We start from the raw sequence: 14,790 nt of genomic DNA, 5'->3' as shown, positions 1-14,790 counted from the left end.
TTTGCTTGTTTGATTCCCTTGCGGAGGGAATAGCTACACTTGTTTGTATTCGGTCATGTTTCCGGTCGCCTTGCCCTGATTAAAAGCAGTGGTTCAGGCTTTCAGTTTGCATGAATGCTGCCATCAATCCACGGTTTCTGGTTGGGGAAGGTTTTAATAGTTGCTGTGGGTACAACATCACCGATGCACTTGCTAATAATCTCACTCACCGAATCAGAGTATTCATCAATGTTATTATCCGACGCTATGCGGAACATATTTCAGTCCAAGTGATCGAAGCAATCTTGAAGCGTGGAATCAGATTGGTCGGACCAGCGTTGAACAGACCTGAGCACGGGCATTTTCTGTTTTAGTTTCTGTCTATAGGCTGGGAGCAACAAAATGGAGTCATGGTCAGATTTTCCGAAAGGAGGGCGGGGCATGGCTTTGTATGCGTCGCGGAAGTTAGAGTAACAATGATACAGGATCTTTTCCGCATGGGTCGCGCATTCGATATGCTGATAAAATTTAGGGAGTCTTGTTTTCAGGTTAGCCTTGTTAAAATCCCCAGCTACAATGAATGCAGCCTCAGGATATGTGGTTTCTAGTTTACAGAGTCCAATGAAGTTCATTCAGGGCCATCGATGTGTCTGCGTGTGGGGGGGGGGGGGGGGGGGGGGGGGATATATATACGGCTGTGATTATAATCGAAGAAAGTTATCTTGGTAGATAATGCGGTCGACATTTGATAGTAAGGAATTCTAGGTCAGGTGAGCAAAAGGACTTGAGTTTCTGTATGTTGTTATGATCACACCACGTCTCGTTAATCATAAGGCATACCCCCCCGCCCTTCTTCTTACCAGAGAGATATTTGTTTCTGTGCGATGCGTAAAGAAACCAGGTGGCTGTACCGACTCCGATAGCGTGTCTCAAGTGAGCCACGTTTCCGTGAAACAAAGAACGTTACAATCTCTGATGTCTCTCTGGAAGGCAACCCTTGCTCGGATTTCATCTACCTTGTTGTCAAGAGACTGGACGTTGGCGAGTTGTAAACTCGGGAGCAGTGCGCGATGTGCCCGTCTACTGAGCCTGACCAGAAGACCGCTTCTTCTTCCCCTTCTGCGGCTGGGCTCCGATCCATTGTCCTGGGTGGTAGACCAAACAGAGGATCTGCTTCGGGAAAGTTGTATTCCTGGTCATAATGTTGGTAAGTTGACGTTGCTCTTATATCCAATAGTTCCTCCCGGCTGTATGTAATAAAACTTAAGATTTCCTAGGGTAACAATGTCAGAAATAATACATAAAAAAAAAAAATACTGCATAGTTTGCTGAGAACGCAAAGTGAGGCGGCCATCTCTGTCGGCGCCGGATTGAGGGGAGTCATCACTGTGGTTCCAATATGTCCATAGATGATATTAAAGAAAATGTGAAGGGAGGCAGAGTGTTTGAGGCCAAAAGGTTGATCAGTATGCGAGAGGGTCAAAGAAGTGAAGACTTATCAGTGTCCAGTCTTGCTGGAAAAAGATAGGATTCCTTAGCTTCATTGTTAGAGAATTTGTCCCATATGCACTGCAGTGTTTTAAATGCCAAAGAATGGGACATGTAGCTGCTCAGTGTAAAGGAAAGAAAATATATGCCAAGTGTGGAGGGGCACATGATTACGGTGATTGTGGAAGCAATGTGATGGTTAAGTGCTGTAATTGTGGGAGATAACACAGGGACGCATTTGGTGGATGTCAGGTACAGAGAGAGGCTAGAGAGGCTCAGAAATATAGGATCAGTCATGATGTATCATATGCAGAGGCCTTAAAACAGATTGGTAGAAGTACAGTGCGGACTGATGGAGATTACATGGATGTACCTGTAGTAAGTGAACCTACTGTTGGGGCTGGTGCTTCTGATTGTCCTGGAATGGTTTCAAGGCCTATTCAGAAATCCCGAGTTCATGAATGTGCAGTGTCAAAGCAAGCAACACTGAAGCAGGCATGAGAGCACCAGCTGTTCCGGACGACTGTGTGATCACGCTCTCTGTAGCCAACGTGAGCAAGACCTTTAAACAGGTGAACATTCACAAGGCCGCGGGGCCAGACGGATTACCAGGACGTGTATTCAGAACATGGCGGAACAACTGGCATGTGTCTTCACTGACATTTTCAACCTCTTCCTGACCGAGTCTGTAATACCTACATGTTTCGAGTAGACCACCATAGTCCCTGTGCCCAAGAAAGCGAAGATAACCTGCCTAAATTAATACAGACCCGATAGCACTCACGTCAGTAGCCATGAAGTGCTTTGAAAGGCTGATCATGGCTCACATCAACACCATCATCCCAGAAACCTTAGACCCACTCCAATTTGCATACCGCCCCAACAGACCCACAGATGACGCAATCTCAATCGCATTCCACACTGCCCTCTTCCATCTGGACAAGAGGACCATCTATGATAAAATGCTGTTCATTGACTACAGCTCAGCATTCAACACCATAGTGCCCACAAGGCTCATCACTAAGCTAAGGATCCTGGGACTAAACACCTCCCTCTGCAACTGGATCCTGGACTTCCTGGCGGGCCATCCCCAGGTGGTAAGGGTAGGCAACAACACATCTGCCATGCTGATCCTCAACACAGTGGGTGCGTGCTTTATTTATTCTCCTGTACTCCCTCTTCACCCACGACTGCATGGCCAAGCACGACTCCATCACCATCTTTAAGCTTGCTGACGACACAACAGCAGTAGGCCTGATCACAGCCAACGATGAGACAGCCTATAGGGAGGAGGTCAGAGACCTGTCAGTGTGGTACCAGGACAATCAACCCCATTAAAAGGGGTTGAATATTTATTGACTGAAGACATTTTGGCTTTTCATTTTTAATTAATTTGTAAACATAAAAAACATAATTCCACTTTGACCATATCGGGTATTGTGTGAAGGCCAGTGACAAAAATGTTCAATTTAAGCCATTTTAAATTCAGGCTGAAACACAAAATATGTATGGAATTATGCAGTCGAATACATCCACAGTAGGATTTCAACAGTTTTTTCTGTTTTTGTCAAACTAATTCATTATTGTATTTCATCTTAAATTATGTAACAACATTCTGACCCGTGTGTTATTATCTAGTCCATATATGGCACGACTCCACTATTTGCGTCACTTTCAACTACAGACTTTTATTTAGAAGGCAAATTCCACTACTGTGGCTAATCGTTATTGTGGCTAGCTTCACATACATAGGGAAGAGCGGATACCAGGGCCGCGTTCAGCAGGAGGACGGACCAAAGTTCAGATAGAAAAGATTGACGTAGAACAAACATGCCTCTCTGATTCTAAGGAATCATGTCAGTTATATTCAGTAAATTTCTATCTGTAATGTTTTAAAATTCAACATGCCCAGGCGAACGATCTCCCCTCTGCCCATCACTTGTCTGTCTGGAAAGCATCCACAAATGAAAAACGTGTGCTGGGCGGGGTCAGGGCTTCTCTAAAAAGTGACTGGCATCTTTGAATGCAGGGCCAGATTTGGTTGTGGTGCGCGGGCAAAATATTGTAGTGCTCCCGTTGACCGCAGAGAGAATAATTGTAGTTTAATGGTTAATTTCCTGCAATTCTACACATTTTGCAATGGGGAGTAGAGAAGTTTAGCAATTTTATAAAACATTTCATGCAAATCTACAAATATTGTCATGGGACAGAGAGAAAAAACATACAGCTAATATCCTGCAATTCTACACATTTTGACTTATGCCATGTAAATTATATCTGAGTGAGAGTGACTAACAAAATCAATGGGGGCCCCCAGGAGGTCAGGGCCCCTGAGCACATGTACTGTGTGCCCAGTCAGTATTCGGTGATGATTACTACAAGTTTAGATTGCTGGCAAGACTAGTAAAAAAATGTGTACATTTTGGGTAACTGCATATGTGGAGTGTCTGAAAGTGGGTGTTGCGAAATAAGTGGGAGGATCAACATAAGTAGGTGTATGGAAACAGCTAATTGGGCAGATTGGTTGCCACTCGAGACCGTTTTGCGTGGCTGCTCACTGCTTCCTTGTAGCATTTTATCTTAGCTGCCAAAACATAGAAATAAAGAAACATAGAAAACAAAACATAGAATGCCCACCCCACATCACACCCTGACCTAACCAAATAGAGAAATAAAACAGCTCTCTAAGGTCAGGGTGTGACAAGATATATATATGTATTAATGAGCTATGCGAGATAGAAAAAAAATAAGATTCATAATAGAGGACTTCTAGATAAGGGCAGGTTAAAATAAAACATGACAGCCAGACAAGCCAGTGTATAAATCAAATGGATTTGCCTATGAATGGAGTGGAAATTAGCTGACTTCGTGATCTGTAAGGTAATTAGCTTTAATGTGTCAAGCAGATTACACGTTTTCTTCGCCATTTCTGAAACACAGCAACTTTTAAGACATGGATTTCATGTTGTAATGTTAACAAGGTACCCAAAAGTAGTTAGAAATCATGTTTTCATTTTATTGAAACAAAACTTGTTTCAACAATACAATTGTCACGGAAATCAGCCCTGTTTGCATAGCGATGATGAAAATTACATCATTTAGGCTGTAATGATATCTAAAATTCTAATCATTAGGTCATCACACCATTGCTATAGCAACAGACACAAATAGTTTATCGAATCCCATTGTGACGTAGATGCACATTATTTGGCATGACAGGCCCCCTAGCAGCCAGGGGCCCAAAGCAACCGCTGATGTTGCTTAGGCCTGGAGCCATGTTTGACTGAAATGCATTGTGAAATACACAGGTGCCTAATCTTCATTGACTGTGTGTGAGAATAAAAGTGTTTATCAACATTGATAGAGGGGTTGATATTGAATGGATGGATAAAGATATTTGAGTTTTTGAGTCTTTAAAAAAAAAAAAAACTAATACTCTACCCTGAATATTGTTTCAGATCAGTTCCACTTGTTCAGAGTTAAAGAAATACACGCATTAGGAGTTTAGCGATAGTGCAAGTCAAACATTTGGACACACCATTCATTCCAGGATTTTTATTTGTACTATTTTCTACATTGTAGAATAAGTAAAGACAACTATGACATAACACTTATGGAATCATGTAGTAACCAAAAAAGTGTTTTACAAATCAAAATAGATTTTAGATTCTTCAAAGTAGCCACCCTTTGCCTTGACAGCTTTGAAAACTCTTGGCATTCTCTCAACCAGCTTCAGGAGGAATGGTTTTCCAACAGTCTTGAAGGAGGTCCATTGAATGAGTAGGTGTCCAAACTTTTGACTGGTACATGTTATAAATGATCTTCTTAATAATACATGGTCGGTTGCAGAAGGGGAGACATTTGCGGGTCCTTGCCAAGTCTAGACTGGAGCCTGTTCTTGGCACAGCTCCCTGAAACCCATCCAAAAATAGACAAATCTGCTCTCCAAAGATCTCTGCCTGGCCAATTGTTCATGGGGGATAGGGATATTGCGAGACAACTCGGAAACTCAGTTAAAATTAACATACTTTTTTTTACATAGAGCTTCCTATTGGTTGATTCTGAAACGGAACAAATTTTTCCATGAGTTTCCAAGAAAGTAATTTCAGAGTATTCTTGAACGCGGCATAAGTCTGTGGCAATCAAAGCACCAACACCTCACTTGGTGTACTGTTGTTACATGGCTTTCTGAATATGGGGCACTACTGTACACAGAATGCACTTGACCCATATAATATTCTCACCTTTGTGCCAAATGACAGTATCCTATCACTAGTTAAATCTAGTGTAATGTGTTGCATGACAAGTACATGATATGTTTCACCTAGGGGTCAGACACCACATGATAAAAGGCAGGGAGCTTTGGTCAGGACCAGGTAATGACATGCTAGGAAAGAAGATGTGTGTATCAATCATGCCTGATTCTATGACAAAACACTGCGGATATGAATTTCATTAAAAAGAAAAAACACCAGCAATTATTGGGAACATAAATCTTATTTTAGAAGAACTTACTACATAACACAGAAAATATACATCAGTATTTTGTCTTTGTACATTAGGCAAGTAAACTGCAATAGTCCATCAGACAGAATAAAATAATAAACCATGGGAAAATCGAGGATCAGGGGAATAGAGGGTGAAGAAAGGGCACGGGCACACACTCTTTCACACATTTTAAATCAAAACCCCAAAACTACCAGCAAGAAAACCTCAAGTTAAAAGCATGCATAACAAATCCTACCTAGGACACAACACAATTCATCTCCTTTATCATGGTGAATACAGGAGAAATTAGGTCTCCACATCACCCAAATATCAGATTTTTTTATTTATTTTTTAAAATAAGACGGTTCACCACACAGAGGGGAAAGTTATTGCTAAACCAAACGTAACCAATATTTGAATTACACATTGTGCTGATGTTGTACAAACTTACAGGGTGTTAAGAATTTTCTCATATTTTTCTGAAACTCTGGTTCAATACAGGGGGCAATTGCCAAGCAATTTAATAGGAGGCACTTTTTGGAAAAAAATACTAATTAAAAACTTACACGTATGACTTCAATTTGTGCATGCATGACTTGTAATGGTTATGTCCATCTCCGAAGAAACACACCTGAACTTGACAAATTGGATCATGGTAGGGGGTGGTGTTAAAATCCAAAATAAAGACTTACATTTATAACCTTATTCATATGTTAAATGTTGACTTACAGCAACTTTTCCTGAAGTGCTGAGGTGAATGAACCCAACATGACAAGCAAGCTACAGTATGTGTAATGCACCCTTATGTCCATCTGCCATAAATGCAAATCCGGCCTGATATTTCGGTCATTCTAGAACCAAAGCAGCTCTCCTCCAATAGAGGGATTCTACAACAGCATTGCATTCTTACCATTCTGCTCCCTACAAGGCCTCCTGTCCATCAAAGCAACCTGTAACAGAACTGAACTCATGAACACTAGAGCAGATGTTGAAGAAGTGGAATAAAAACATACGAATCTATAGGACTCAGATTCTACCTACAGAAACGCTATTTATTTGGTACTAAGTGTCTTGCTGGATGGAATAGGGACAATTTATATATTATCCAGTTTTATGTCTGTGCTATATACAGGTCTTCACAATATCTTCCTGAAATACAGTTCATAGACTTAAAAAAAAAAAAAAAAAACTTGGTTATTCATCTTTTGCTTTGTTGTTGGCACTTGCTTGGCGGTTTTCAGTCAGGATCTGGTAACAGCTGTTATGTTCTATTGCAGCCTATTGTTGCCAGACGGTTTCTGACAGTCAATGAAGACCAGCCATGCAATAGGGTGGTAGAGTGCAGGAAAACATTGCTATGTTGTTTCTCAATTGGAGACCTGTGTAAGACAAGAACAGGCAACTTAGCACATATTGGATATACTGTAATAAACTTCCGGCATAGACTTTCAGATACTTCAACAGGTATGAATGAACCATCTACATATTTAATTTGAAGTGTGAACAGTATAGTAAGTTACTCAGATGCCATATAATAGCATTGGGACCGCCTCAAAATCACAACACTTGGTTTGTAAAAGATCCAAGGGGCAAAAGTCCACTACACTTACCCTGAAAAAGTGAAGCAAGAAGCCGCTTGATAAATAATCACTCAAAGGCAGTCTCTTGGCTCTTTCTTACACAACGGGCCACTTTCCTTTTGAATTCCCCATGTCGGTCTTCCCTCCACTCTTTCTGCAGGGGGAACAATGAAGGGGGAAAACATTTTAGTTTAAAGATTCTTGCTCTCCAAAGGCAAATATGATGCTTGGGAACATGGAACATTCAGAATTATGTGCACTACAGGATGAAATATACCATTAAAAAGGTCCAATTCAGTCGTTTTAAACTCAATATCAAATTATTTCTGGGTAACAATTAAGTACCAAACTCCATCCCACCAAAATAGGTTGAAATTTCAGGTGGTCTTTTCAAACAGCTCTTACACGAAAAGGGCATCATCAGCATTTTCACAATATTATTATAACCTCAGTGTGGAAATGTATATAAAACACAGGAAATCATGTTTTTGACTGCACTGGGCCTTTAACTCCTTTTGTCCTAAATAACCATCCACAGATTGTCGATATATAAAGAACCGTAATCAGAGTGAGCTCAAACCCCTGATTTGGCCCCTCAGGTGAACATTAGACTTACTGCAGCGTCTACATTGGCAGGCGAGTCTCCATTAGGGTCCGCCAACATGGAAATAACACTAATCATAATGGTTTCCACTGTGTGGATGGGCAGCCAGCGCTCCTCAGGCTTCTCATAGCCATACTTATCTTCACCAGGCTCGTGCAAAATAGATATACATACGTCACCGTTCTTGTCAACTGCAAACAGGATAAGAGACATGAAATTAGAACAGATTTATTTTCTTATTTCTGTGTGCATGCATGTAACTGTGTGAAAATAACTGCCAGAGTAAGGGATTTTGGTGGGTTCCAAAAAAGTATTACTTTACTGAGAAACACTACTGATCCTCCTGAGGGATAGCCTACATTTCCCCAACAGTAAACAGACAAAAATAGTGCAAATAATTTCAAGAGAAAACAAACCCAGTGCAATACACTCATACTTACCATTAGGGTGCCATAAATCTGTGATAAATTTCATTTTAGGTGGCCTGAGAGGGTAGTCCTTGGGAAACGTGAGATGTGCTTTAAACACACCGCCTTCACTGTGACAGAGAGAAATATGGTTCATTATAGTCAAATATCAGGGGTTGGAATATGTGACAAATGGAAAAAGTCTAACGTTTAAACAGCAATTAAAGAAACATTTATAATTCCACGTGATGATCACATTTTGTCCAGACCTCTGGCAGCCTCTATGGGGGTGCCACTGGGTTCAATTCTAAGGCCAACTCTTTTCTCTGTATATATCAATGATGTCGCTCTTGCTGAGGGTGATTCTTTGATCCACCTCTATGCAGACGACACCATTCTGTATACATCTGGCCCTTCTTTGGACACTGTTAACAAACCTCTAAACAAGTGTCAATGGCTTCCAACCGCTCTTAAACGCTAGTAAAACTAAATGCATGCTCTTCAACCGATCGCTGCCCGCACCTGCCTGCCCGCCTAGCATCACTACTCTGGATGGTTCCGACTTAGAATATGTGGACAACTATAAATACCTAGGTGTCTGGCAAGACTAAACTCTCCTTCCAGACTCATATTAAGCATCTCCATTCCAAAATTAAATCTAGAGTCAGCTTCCTATTTCGCAACAAAGCCTGACTATCCTGCTGATCCTTGACTTTGGCGATGTCATTTACAAAATAGCCTCCAACACTGTACTCAGCAAACTGGATGCAGTCCATCACAGTGCCATCCGTTTTGTCACCAAAGCCCCATATACTATCCACCATTGCGACCTGAATGCTCTCGTTGGCTGGTCCTTGCTACATATTTGTCGCCAAACCTACTGGCTCTATAAGTCTTTGCTAGGTAATGCTCCGCCTTATCTCAGCTCACTGGACACCATAGCAACACCCACCCGTAGCACACGCTCCAGCAGGTATACTGGATGCAGTCCATCACAGTGCCATCCGTTTTGTCACCAAAGCCCCATATACTATCCACCATTGCGACCTGAATGCTCTCGTTGGCTGGTCCTTGCTACATATTTGTCGCCAAACCTACTGGCTCTATAAGTCTTTGCTAGGTAATGCTCCGCCTTATCTCAGCTCACTGGACACCATAGCAACACCCACCCGTAGCACACGCTCCAGCAGGTATATTTCACTGGTCATCCCCAAAGCCAACACCTCTTTGGCCGCTTTCTTTCCAGTTCTCTGCTGGCAATGACTGGAACGAATCACAAAAATCATTGAAGTTGGAGACTTATATATCTCTCACTAACTTCAAGCATCGGCTGTCAGAGCAGCTTACCGATCGCTGCAGCTGTACACAGCCCATCTGTAAATAGCCCATCCAACCAACTACCTACCTAATCCCCATATTTGTTTTTTTCGTCTCTTTTGCACACCAGTATTTCTACTTGCACATCCTCATCTGCATATCTATCACTCCAGTGTTAATTGCTAAATTGTAATTACTTCCCCACTATTGCCTATTTATTGCCTTACTTTACAGGCACACAATGTATACAGATTTTTTCTATTGCGTTATTGACTGTACGTTCGTTTATCCCATGTGTAACTCTGTGTTGTTGTTTTTGTCGCACTGCTTTGCTTTATCTTGGCCAGGTCGCAGTTGTAAATGAGAACTTGTTCTCAACTGGACTACATGGTTAAATAAAGGTGAAATAAAAAATAAAGAACATTGCAGATGTTCTAGAGAAAATGGTATATTCTATGCTGGAGTTGGAAGGGGACAGTTATAGTTATGTCGTTTTAATTAGTCTAGCTGACGTTAGCTAGCTAGTTTCTCTCAGTTTGATGCAGTCAAAGACAAAATACTATGTAATCAGATGAGATGATAAATAACTAGCAATAAGGTAATCTACCAGCACAAATCAACTTGGTTGCCCTCTCTCCCCCTCCCTGGTCCCCTCATCATTCACAGATGCATACCGCACAGTACCAGTTAATAAAGTAGCAAAAAATAGTATTTTTTTTCTGATCACAATTTCATTTAAACGTTCAATTGTAAAATAGTTGAAAAGATCCCAAAATCTTTACATGAACGGACAACTGCTGTATATGACAAATAGCAAATTCCTCCTCACATCCACATACTCCCCAGCTGGCTTATCAATCCACCCACATAGCAAAATCAGAGTGGAACTGTACTGGCAGACTTACTAGCATGTGTCTGGTGGGCCGATGATTAAGACTTCCCATCTGTAGAGGTCATTATCGTCTATCAAGCCTGCTGAGAATCCTTCCACTGGGTTCTTATTCAGCTCTGGTAAATAAAGAGAAAACATTTTAACATCATTTGGTTTTCATCAGAAATAAATATACAAAAATAAATGGCTCTATTGTGATATTTGACTCTTGAACTTCATCCAGTCAATTAAGTAAGAAGTACATCTCTCAAATCAGTTGTGTTGGAATGCTGGATTCAGTACTCAGATTTAAATGTTCCTCTCTGTGAACATAAATCTGTTGACCTTTAAATAATTTGTCTCCCTATTATTAAGTAGCAATTTAAACAACTCAAACTGCTAACACAAAAGTGCAATGTGGTTTAAATGTGCTGTCACTCTGGCAGCCAGTCCCCTGCTGTGCTAAAACAGCAGCACAGTCAAAGGACTGCACCCATCTGTCACACCATGGGCTCTGGTCCTAAAAGAATCAACTGCGTGTGGTTTCCAACTATTTCATTTCCTCTCGAAACAACCATTTAAAAAATGAAGTCTACTAAAAGAGACATGTGAATGGTCCCAATAATGCACCTCTAACTGTATAAGTAATTGGTGAAGCATTGGGAAGCAAATATTCACTAACTTGATTAGGCCTTGTGCAACTCAACCTCTAACTCAAAGCACAGGAGCAGTGACCACTACTGCTGCTGATGGAGGTGAGTGACCACTTCTGCTGTTGATGGGGGTGAGTGAGGAGTTAAATGGCTACTGCAGTAGTAGGTTACACACCCTTTCAACAGCAACCCTGAAGAGTGCGTTTAGATTTTCATAGTTACTTTTAAAATCACTTCAACACATTTATTCAAGCAAATGTTTCATTATTTTGCATAGACCAGATCAAGTTAATCTAGTTAAATTCTAAGTACTCCAGAATTTGGAGGCATTGAAAGTGTGCCAATGCAAAAGAGAAACTGGTAAATACGAGTGGCGCTTTTAAGTCACATGACCAGTAATCAATCCAGAGGAACATTGTCAAGGAGGTCATAGGTTCAGAGAGTTCATGGAATGTGTGAATCTCAAGGCTTCCCCTTTTGAGAAACAAAGCGTCAGGTACCAAGAAAGGCCTCTGGGACACAGCCACATAGGGCTTTAGAAGGAGGTGTTCTCCCTGCGCTGAGAACTTGGCAAGGAGCCGCAATAATAGGGTCCTGTAAAATCTGTTTTATGTTCTGCCTGATTCCGTTTTTCCCCCCCAAATTCCGTTTTCTCCACTTTGCTTTTCTAAGTTTTCGTTTCCTTCTATTTTTCAGGTTCTCTCACTCAGCATTACACCTGGTATAATAGAAAAAAAACTAAATGGGATGTGCTAATTCCGCAACAACATTTAAACCACATCAGGAGATGTCTGGGGAAATTGATTTAGAAAAAGCCATATCTCAGACTGGCCAAAAAATATATATATTAAGATCGGCAAAAGAACAGACACTGGACAGCGTAACTCTGCCTAGAAGGCCAGCATCCCGGAGTCGACATCACTGTTGATGTTGAGACTGGAGTTTTGCGGGTACTATTTAATGAAGCTGCCAGTTGAAGACTTGTGAGGTGTCTGTTTCTCAAACTAGACTAATGTACTTGTCCTCTTGCTCAGTTGTGCACCGGGGCCTCCCACTCCTCATTCTAGTCTATTCTGATTAGAGACAGTTTGCGCTGTGAAGGGAGTAGTACCGTGGTGTACCAGATCTTCAGTTTCTTGGCAATTTCTCACATGGAATAGCCTTCATTTCTCAGAACAAGAATAGACTGACAAGTTTCAGAAGAAAGTTCTTTGTTTCTGGCCATTTTGAGTCTGTAATGAAACCCACAAATGCTGATGCTCCATATACTCAACTAGTCTAAAGAAGGCCAGTTTTATTACTTCTTTAATCAGAACAACAGTTTTCAGCTTTACTAACATAAATGCAAAAGGGTTTTGTAATGATCAATTAGCCTTTTCAAATGATAAACTTGGATTAGCTAACACAACGTGCCATTGGAACACAGGAGTGATGGTTGCTGATAATGGGCCAATGAATTGAATATCTACATAAGCGTACAAAATCAGCTACAATAGTTATTTACAACATTAACAATGCCTAATTGCCTTTACCAATGCAGGTGGTAACATTCAAATAAGACCCAGCCCTTAAACGAAACAAGTTGAAAATAATTTGTATGTCATATCATAGGAAAAGATATCACACACAGATTTTCACGAAGTCGGCAGTTCGGATTTGTCACTTCAAGCCCAAATATCATACCTTGACTAAAACGATGACTTATTAATTTACATAGTTGTGCAACGTCATGGGTAAACTCTGGTCATCATCTGGATGTGGCCGTTTAAAAGGATGCCTGGGTAAAGCCAAAATGCCACAAATGTAACTTTTATTTAATTAGGCAAGCCAGTTCAGAACACATTTTTATTTACAATAACGACCTTCCCCGGTGCCACCCTACGGGACTCTCAATCACAGCCGGATGTGATGCAGCCTGGATTCGAACCAGGTACTGCAGTGACGCGTCTTGCACTGAGATGCAGGGTCTTAGACCACTGCGCCTCTCGAGAGCACAAATGTTCCAACTTCAATTCAACTTCAATTATTTTTCTCAATCATGATTTGCGATTCAACGGTCATATTTCAAAGTCCTTCCTCCAAAGGTCCCCTGTATGGATTCAATTTCGTAAAAAAATATGGACTATCGTGGCACAAGTCAAATAACGTTACTTAACAGATTGAACACATTTAGTTAACGGCTGGTTCAGTTAAACTCACCGCTCCGTCTTCGCCAACGTTAATATAAAGACCTGACAATTGTGCATCAATGGCTACAGTTGACATGTGTCCACTTATGTTAGCCAGACGTCCAAAACAAAGGGGTAACAAACGTTAATTAGTAAGCTACCGGTGAATCGTTTCGCGTCCACAGAACAAAACCAATGTAGACGTTCCTAAAACATGACAAATATACATCTAGCGTTAGATGGCTAGCCATCAAACTATTTTATCAACTGAAACTTTGTGGAAACATAGATACAAAAGTGTCCTATATCAACTGTCTGTAGCTAGCTTCGTAACTGCCTAGCTCGCTGCCACTGGTGGGCTTACTTTACTGTATTAAACTATCAAAATTAAGTAATCAAAAGATGACATTTCACACCATAGTCCATACATGACAGTATATAAAACCCGAAACAAAGATTAGTTAGTTAACGTTCGCTCGCTAGCATAGCAACCCGACAAGCAATCAGCGCGTTAGCCGGCTACGTTAGCCACCAGTTTATAAATTACCTGCCAGCTGTCTCCTGAGTAACAGTGCTGCCTGAGGCTCCGTCATGTTTTACAATTTGGATTTTAAAATGTTAGCTAGCTAATATTGTGAGGTGAGAGAATTAGCTAGCAACTTTCAATAAATAATGCCAGTGCTTTTTTTTCTAGTCTGTTTTGCTCAACATTCTCATTTTGGGGCACATGCGCACTAAAAAAAACAGTAAAGCCGCGTGAAGGCAATTATCAGTACGCGCAACAGCACTTGTGACATCACCTTCTTCTTCGGTGGAATTTTGACAGCCTCTGCATATGAAATCCTCTGGACGGCCCTGACTTTGACAACCTAATTTTCACCACAGTTGCAACACTTCAATGCTCAAAAAAGTAAAAATGCTCACTAGAGGCAGTGTATATGTTGTACTTTTTGAGATGTGAATTATGTTTCAGTTTGAGCACCTGCCCCCTGAAAGGTCTGTGTACCCCCTGATCGAGAACTGCCCTACTGAATGGTCTGTGCACAGCCCTGATCTTCTTCGTCTTCTTCTTCTTCTGTGGATTTTATATGGTGGTTGGCAATTAGCTTTAAAGTGTATTACACCTGCCAGCTGGACTGGAGTGTGGACCGGAGACAGTGAAAGTCTAAATCCTACCCAATATTGTCTCCCTAAGGAAACAAAATACATAATTAAATACTACATCCCCTGAACAT

At 41.1% G+C, this 14,790-nt stretch overlaps 1 protein-coding gene across 1 annotated transcript; it reads right to left on the bottom strand.

The window, feature by feature from the left end:
• Nucleotides 1-5,945: 5,945 nt before the first annotated feature.
• Nucleotides 5,946-14,335, bottom strand: LOC139420857 (ubiquitin-conjugating enzyme E2 G1). Its single transcript, XM_071171219.1, has 6 exons — nucleotides 14,103-14,335; nucleotides 10,769-10,871; nucleotides 8,580-8,677; nucleotides 8,152-8,330; nucleotides 7,566-7,689; nucleotides 5,946-7,334 (listed from the first exon to the last, which is right to left on the bottom strand). The coding sequence occupies exons 1-5, from the start codon at nucleotides 14,146-14,148 to the stop codon at nucleotides 7,603-7,605; spliced, it is 513 nt and encodes a 170-aa protein (XP_071027320.1). The 5' UTR covers nucleotides 14,149-14,335; the 3' UTR covers nucleotides 5,946-7,334; nucleotides 7,566-7,602.
• Nucleotides 14,336-14,790: the final 455 nt, after the last annotated feature.

This window comes from Oncorhynchus clarkii, chromosome 12, assembly GCF_045791955.1.
Source record: "Oncorhynchus clarkii lewisi isolate Uvic-CL-2024 chromosome 12, UVic_Ocla_1.0, whole genome shotgun sequence".
Lineage (NCBI taxonomy): Eukaryota > Metazoa > Chordata > Actinopteri > Salmoniformes > Salmonidae > Oncorhynchus > Oncorhynchus clarkii.
Note: the sequence above shows the minus strand (reverse complement) of the source record. Positions and strands in the feature narration are given on the sequence as shown.